This window comes from Pteropus vampyrus, unplaced genomic scaffold (genome assembly GCF_000151845.1).
Source record: "Pteropus vampyrus isolate Shadow unplaced genomic scaffold, Pvam_2.0 Scaffold59, whole genome shotgun sequence".
Lineage (NCBI taxonomy): Eukaryota > Metazoa > Chordata > Mammalia > Chiroptera > Pteropodidae > Pteropus > Pteropus vampyrus.
The window spans coordinates 2,414,216-2,421,933 of record NW_011888840.1 but is presented as its reverse complement, the minus strand read 5'-3'; the positions used below and the strand labels follow the sequence as shown (position 1 = coordinate 2,421,933).

Here is a 7,718-nt window from a genome sequence, read left to right as displayed (position 1 = left end):
AACTTCACCTCCTGCCCAGGAACCACCCACACAGCCCCAGATTGAGGAGCAGATACTGAGCCTGAAGCCAGCCAGGTGACAGGGAAGCAGCAAACACAGGGACAGTGGGACTCTTGGCGACACTAAGAAATCAAGAGCCCTGTATTATTCGGGATCAGGCTAGACTGAGCCAACAACTGCATGCTTTGCCTGACAAAACAGGTGCCGGGGCCACTTTTCAGGCCCCCACGCCTGAGGCCCCCGTGCACCCCCAGGTGTAGGTGAGTCCCTGCAGTATCTGTGTGCCCCGTGCACCGCGCAGGGGTCCCCCCCACTTACACCCCACAGGTCCGCGTGTCCTGTGTTCCGGCTTGTACACGTCCTTTCATCACCACCCATTGTAAGAAATCCATTTTGCTTTTCTTGTTTTTGACCCTTAAGTGCATGAATTGACTTAACCTTTGGCTCAAGACCCAGTGTCATCATGTTGGTCTATTCATGGCCCATCGTAATGTATGGAGCTATTTACTTCATTATTTTAAATAATGAAATAAGCACCTGTGAACCCGCCCCTTAAAATTAAAGGCTAGCATCTTGATAGTAGCTGACATCTAACCACACAGTCCCTCCGGCAACCTATTCTCCCTGCTCCACAGACTAGAGGAATCGTCGCCCGGAACCCTGTGCCATAGTTCCTGTACTTGCCTTTTTCTATAATTAAAAAATGTTTTGTGTATTCTGGAAAGTAAATATTTTTACTTTAGTTGTTTTTAACATGACGGTCTCTTGAAAATTTTTCACTTAATATTCTATTGCTAAGATTCATCCATGTTATCTCTAGTCGCTGTACTTCGTTCATTTTTGACTGCTGTATAATATTCCACTGGTGGCTAGATTATGGTGGATTCATCTATTCCCCCATTGATAAGCATTTGGGTTGCTTCCACAGTTTTTCCATTGTGACCAGTGCTGCTACAAATATTCTTATATTTGTCTTCTACTGTACTGCGAACCAGTGTTTCTTGGAAATACACCAAGGAGTGGAATTACTGGGTTATAAACTAGGTGAGCCTTCAGCTTTAGGAGAGAATGCCGCTCTTTCCAAAGTCGCTGTGCTTATTTGAAATCCCATTGGCAATGTATAAAAGATCCTATAAATCTAAGTTGGTATTGTCGGTCTTAATTTTTTTCTGCTCGTTAAGAAGGTATAAAATGATAACTCATGCTAGCTTCAGTTTGCATTTTCATTTCTGATGCTGAACATCTCTTCGTGTGTTTTCAATGTGTCTCCTCAGTGAAGCGTGTGCTCATGTCCCTTGCCCATGCTTCTGTTGCGCTGTTGTGAGTCACAGGAGTTCTTTGTGATGCTTGACACTAATCCGTCAGGGCATCATGAAAACCTGCTCCCAGTTTATAACCTGACCTTTTACTTTCTTTAAGATGCCTTTTGATGAACCAAGGTTCTTCACTACAGTATAAGCAGATTTAGCCGTCTGTTATAGTCAGTGCATTTTTGTGTTCTGTTTAACACAGAGGGGTGTCTGTGTTAAGACACCTAATCTCCATATTACAGATGTGGGAAGTACGCTAAAAAGAATCGAACTGTACACATTAAATGGGTGAGTCATCTGGCGTGTGAATTATATCTCAGTATAATTCACACACAAACACATATACATCCCAAAACCAACTGCATGATTTTGTAATCACGCCTGAGGGAGCTGAGGAGGGAAAAAGGGGGTTCTATGTCCTATTGCAACATCAAGGAAAACCGAGGCGCCTGGATGGGTACCTCTATCCTGAAGTCCTCCCAGGAAGGGCTCGACTGTCCCCCTTTCGCCCCTGGCGGGTCCTGCCTCCAGCCTCATGTGTGAGGTGAAGCCCCAGCTCTGGGCAGGGGAGGAGTGTCCTGGGAGCTGCCAGGGGGGCGGGGGTGGGGGAAAGGGGAGGCAGGTGCACCTGAGCTGCTCAGCCTTGGCCTGCATGAAGCCTCAACAGGTGAAACCCAGTGCTCACCTGTATGATCCAGACAGGACGTATCTCCAGTCCGAGATGATGAACTTCTCCTGGATTTGGCCGGCAAACTTCCTGCCCGATTTGGCACAGTACACCTCCGCTTCCACACTCCGGATGGAAATGTTCTGTTGGAAGGAAAGTCAGGCGTCCCTCGCTCATCATGTATTTGTAGATACACGTTTGCCCAGGACAAAGTCCAGAAAGATGCACACGAAGACATAAACAGGGCTTATCTCTGCTTGGGGGGATCGTGGGCCATTTCTATTTCTTTCTTGGCTGAGTTTTCTAAACTTTCTTCATTGTCTGACATTATTTGAGTAACAGCAAAAAAAAATAAATGGAGTGAGAGATGGTAGAATTTATAAAAGCAGAAAATAGAAGAAGACAAGGGCCTGATGGCCGTGGAGACTTCAGTCGAGGCTCCCAGGACCATGGAGGTCTGGCGGGCCCAGCCTCATAAGTGGCTTTAGTGACAAAGTCCCTGACTTCAAGCTGGTCAGAGGGAAGGCTCGGTGCAGCCAGAGAGGGAGCTTTACGGTGACCTCAGTGAACCCTTAATAGTCCCGTCTAAAAAAATTGTGTCCACAACCGAAATCATGGCCCTGTTTATCCCTTTCCTTCCCGGCAGCACCCGCTGCCCCAGCCCTCAGGCTGGGACCCTGGGAAGGGCAGGTGACACATGGGAAGCTCAGCCGAAGGCGGAATACTGCCGGGCCCCTGAGGATGCTCGCCTGTGGCTGAGCAGAGGAGGACCCCTAATGTCTAAACGTCTCCAACATCTCCTCTCCGCCTCCCCGCAAGCTCTGAGATGGCAGGAGGTGCCAAGAGAACCATCAGGTATGGCCGGTGCGGGCCAAGAAGGTGAGAAGCGCTGACTCTCTGGACCTGCATGCTGAGGAGGTCTGACCCAGGCAACGTCAGGCGGACCCAGTGATCAGAGGAGTCAAGGCCTGTGGCACCAGGAGGTGCCTGAGCTCAGCTATATCTGGTCAGTGTGGAGGGGCAGGGAGGGAGGAAGGGAGGAGGGCAGGGTCTCCTGGAAGCTGACCCGCCTGAGCTAGAGGAGAGTCCCCAAGGGAACCCTGAGGACCACCCACCAGCTGTTCAGCCCGGCCTGCTCATGAAAGCTACGGGTGCTTTGACATTTGACCTTGAATTAGCTGCCCCAAATCTGACTTGACTAAATGAACCTTTATCTCTGGGTTTCTTTTCTCCTTGTCAGGAGAAGAAGGTGGGGTGTTGGGTTAAATCTAAGAGGATCGGCCATGGAGTCCTAACCCACATCTAACAGCTCCTGAATGCTGCCCTGCCTGGCAAAGTTTCCTCAGCTGAGAGGAGAAGAGGCGGTTGTGGCAGAGAATGTTGCTCTCCAGCTGTCCCTGGGCCCTTATCCTTCCCAGTCCCCGTGCACCCAGGTCCTCAAAGGGCTATGAGCGGAAGTGATGAAAATCTCTTCTGGGTCGGGTCCTAAAAACATCCTGCGAAATCCTTCTGCCCGCTCTCTCCCTGTCACTGCTGTCTTGGCACAGCTATGAGATGGGGGATGGCTGTCTGACCTGCACTGGACTTCGAGCAAGAGCCGAACCTTTACTATGTTAAGCCGCTGGGACGGGAGACATCAGTTACCATGGCATAGCCTGTCTTATTCTAATACGAAGTACCTTCTGGACTCTCACTGGGGGACCCTACCTTGAGGTGACTGTCAGAGATCTGGACCTTGTCACACATCTCCTGGAAGAGCTTCACGCCTCCTTGGTCCAGGAGCACACAGACGAACACGCCACGCTTGTTGGCTGCCTCTAGGATGTCACAGAAGATCTCCACGTCTGTGAACACATCCATCAGGATGGCCAGGACCTGGGCCAGAGCAGAGGGGCCAAATACCAGAAGAGTCAGGGGCAGGCGCTAACTGGTTTCAGCCAAACTTCTAAGTCCCAGTGGGCCTGGGAGAGCTGGTCCCATTGGTGCTGTGCTGGGGGGAAGGGTGGGGTGGGGGCGGGTCTGACAGGGAAGGGAAAGGGAGAGCTGGAGTAGAGATCCCACCTCTCCAGCCCCACCACAAATCCTCTGGCCCCACCACCCACTGTTGGAGTATAAATTGCAGAGGGGGAAGGAGAGAAAAGCAAAAAGAGGAGGGGAAGAGAGGGGAGGGGAACGGCGGGGGGCGGGGGGCAGCTGGGCAGGTGCAGAGGAGAGGAACAGATTTAATGTCATGATTCTCAGCCATCTGGAGCTCGAAGGTAGTCTGTGGTCACTTGTTTTCAAATGCTTTTAAGCCAAGGAATCCTTGCCTCAAACAAAATCCCTGTAGAGACCCCACAGATACACTAGACTGGACTGAGACGAGCCAGTGGGGTGAAGGAGGGAGCCCTTTCGGCCCCAGTCACCGCATCCTCTATCTTAACAGAACATGATATCCGGCGAGTGGAGAGCCCTACGTATCCAGCGAAGGGGAGAGCCAGATGTCCTCCTGCCTGCCAAGCGTGCATTCTTCTTCCACCAGCAGCACCCCAATCTCCCGTTAAGGAATCACCTCTTTTCCACAATCAGTGTGGTTTGGTTGGGGCTACTGCCATGCCCTGGATTGTTTGTGGCGGGGCGGGGCGGGGCGCATCACCAAAGCCAGACCAATGAGAACACTGCATCCCCCACTGGCCACAGGGATTGGCCCAGGGCTGGTCACATGATCTAAAGTATTCTAGTGAGAGTCAGCTCAGGACCTCTGTGGGGACTTTTGCAGGAAGGAGGCATTTTTTCTACTGGGGTTGCTTAGCTTAGTAGATTGTAAACTACAGCTTCTGGTAGCCATCTTGCCACCACCACATGGGGACAGGCTGCCTGAAAATGAAGCCAGCCCCGGAGAAAGCAGCAGGGCCAAGAGGTGGAGACATTGCCAGCAGCATCCCTCAAGCATCTCATATTAGCCATGCCTGCAGCCAGTCTTACCCTTGGCTTTTCCTCTGTGGATGTCAATGCATGTTCTTCTTAAGCTTCTTTGGGGTTACTTTCTGTGAGGTTGTAATTCATAATTAATAAGAAATGTATATTTGATCTTTTTCCTGTTTCTGGCACAAACTCTGAAAACCCTTGGAATTTCTGAAGTGATGAGGGGGGGGAAAAAAAAAGGTGTCTTTTGTTATGTTAATGAGGTGACCAAGGGCGGGCATTGGTTGCCAGGAGAACCAACCTTGTGATTAGAGGGTTAGAACTTTCAGTCCCCTGGCCCCTGGGGAAGGGAGAGGGGCTGGAGCTTGGATCAATCACCAATGGCCAATGACAGGATCAAATACGCCTATGTCACGGAGCCTCCATAAAATCCCAGAAGGATGGGTTTGAGAGTCTCCAGGTTAGGGGAGAATGGTGCACTCAGAGGGGCTGTGGGTGCTCGGAGCCCTTCCCCGTTTACCTGCCCTCTGCGTCTCTTGCATCTGGCTCTTCCTGAGTTACAGTCTTTGATAACAAACCGATAACCTAGTAAGGAGAATATTTCCCTGAGTGTTGTGAGCCGCTCTAATGAATTAACCAGACCTAACGAGGGGGTCGTTGGAATCTCCAGCCTGTGGCTGTTGGGTCAGAAACCCAGGTGACAGCTTTCCAGTGCTGCCAATGACTTGGGAGACACCCAGCTGGTGTTCGGGAATTGCTTGGCGGTGTGGGAAAGCTCCCACACAGTGGAACTGGAGCAGAATCTGACTTTTTTGTCACCCAATGAAGAGTCCTTCTTCCTAACACTTAAATTGTGGTTTATTGACAGATGAATTATTACGATCATTATAATGGTGACGTAGAAACTGGTTACCTAAGACCCGGTGAAATGTTCTCGTACAACTTGCTGTATAATACGTGCTCAACACATACGTATCAAAAATCAACAAACCGACTGAAAAGAGAAAGCAGGGCCAATGGTAGCATGTCCGCTGTAACTGCCAGTGAGGGAAAGTGGGGTGCAGATGGATCAGCATAAACCCAAACCAGCAGTGCTGTTTGGAAGGGGGCTGTGGCGATTCTTTCTTCAACAGTACAGCAATAATAGCTCCATCATTCACAGAGACAGGGAAGGAGGTGGCTGGTGCCCGCCTGGAGCAAGCCTTCTGCTCGCTTGGTGTGGGTGTCCGGACCGGGGAGGGAACTGCCGAGAAACTGCTCACTCTGAGCTCGAGTCAGAAAAGGCGTCCTCATCGTGAGACCCGTGACCCTTCAGAGCCATGCCTGTCATCGCGCGACCGGGGGTTTGTACACATTCAAGCTTCTGGCACCAGTAACACCCAGGCCCTCTCTGCTGGAAGATGAATGCCTCCTCGTCCAAGGCGTGGACAAAAGAGACACCCAGACTTTTTGTTTTCTCTCAACGGAAGGTCAGTAAACCCTCCCAGTTGCTTCCCATGAGTCCCAGTTCCCCTGAGACAAGGCTGGTGACCAACGGACAGAGAAGGCAGCAGGTTTACAAATAACCCTGTGTCCTGATTTAAGGGATGCTTGCAAATACAGGCTCCTTACGCCTAGCTCTATTTCGTTCACCTCCTGTTGGAATTGTCTCTCAGCTGGATTAATTCAAAGCCAGTACCTGCTCCAGGCCCCCGCGTGGCTGTGCTACCTTACAGGGTGTAGAGGGTGGATAATGATGTTCTAAAAGCTGTATCCTCATCCCAGCTACCAGAGGCCACGGATATGAACTCACTTGGAAAAAGGATCTTCGCAGATACACTTAAGACTCTCAAGATGAGATCATCCTAGATTATCTTGTAGTCCTTCAATCCAGTGACAAGTGCTCTTATGAAAGATACCCAATGGACAGACAGGGAGAAGAGGAGGCCACTGAAGATGGAGGCAGAGACTGGAGTTATGTAGCCATGAGCTGAGAAATGCCTGGAGTCACCGGAAGCTGGGAGAGGAAGGACCTTTCTCTAGAAACTTCAGAAGGGAGTGCGGCCCAGCTGACCCTGTAATTTTGGACTTCTGGCCTCCAGAACTGTGAGAGGATAAATTTCTGTAGCTTTAAACCCCCAAATGTGTGCTAATTTGTTACAGCGGCCCCTTGAAACTAATACAGAGGGCAGCACATAATCCAGAGAACAAATGGTCTACGAGGAAGGAGGTAGGGGAGTTTGGCTCCGGCCTTGGTGCTACTGGAGACTCGCTAAGTACCTTTGGACAAGTCATGTACCCTCTCTGAGCCTCAGTTTCTTTACCTGTAAAGCGCTGCACTATAATAGAACATTAGCTATCACCCAAGGTGAGTCTAACTGTAAGCCCGGATCATAGAAATGGAAGCATGTGCGAAAGTAAAGGCTGTTATTCTAGCGTATGGTTAAAACATGATCACGATTTCCATATGCATTATTTATGAGCAAGTGTGGATGATGTTAGAATAACGCCACGCAAGAATGTTGTTTTAATCCAGGTTATGGAAGAGGATTCGAATTCGTGCCCATGTCTCTAGGGACATGAAAAAGAAAGAGTAGGGCTCTCGTTAAGCCAGTCAGATGGACAGCTCAGAGGGCGGGGCTGGCTGAGAAGGAAAAGAAGCATTTTCTGTGACACTTTGCCAAAAAAGGAAGTTGGCCTGGAAGCGGAGCCTGACAGGCTGGTTCTGGGAATCCGGAGATTCGGTGAGATGGAGGGGCCCATCTGGGGTGGGGGGCGGAAGCTGGTCAGCTGGGGCTATTCTGTGGGGACCTCAAATCCTGGCTGAGAAGCCCTCGCAACCTGCCAGGCAGATGAGA

The 7,718-nt window shown here is 50.4% G+C and overlaps 1 protein-coding gene across 1 annotated transcript in view; it reads right to left on the bottom strand.

Annotated features, from left to right (window-relative positions):
* Positions 1-1,447: 1,447 nt before the first annotated feature.
* Positions 1,448-7,718, bottom strand: part of FAM83A (family with sequence similarity 83 member A) — an 11,137-nt gene continuing 4,866 nt past the window's right edge. The window contains exons 2-4 of the mRNA XM_011360826.2: positions 3,685-3,852; positions 1,996-2,120; positions 1,448-1,499 (exon numbers count right to left, since the gene is read on the bottom strand). Coding sequence (XP_011359128.2) covers positions 1,448-1,499; positions 1,996-2,120; positions 3,685-3,852 — 345 coding nt within the window. The remainder of the gene's footprint in view (positions 1,500-1,995; positions 2,121-3,684; positions 3,853-7,718) is intronic.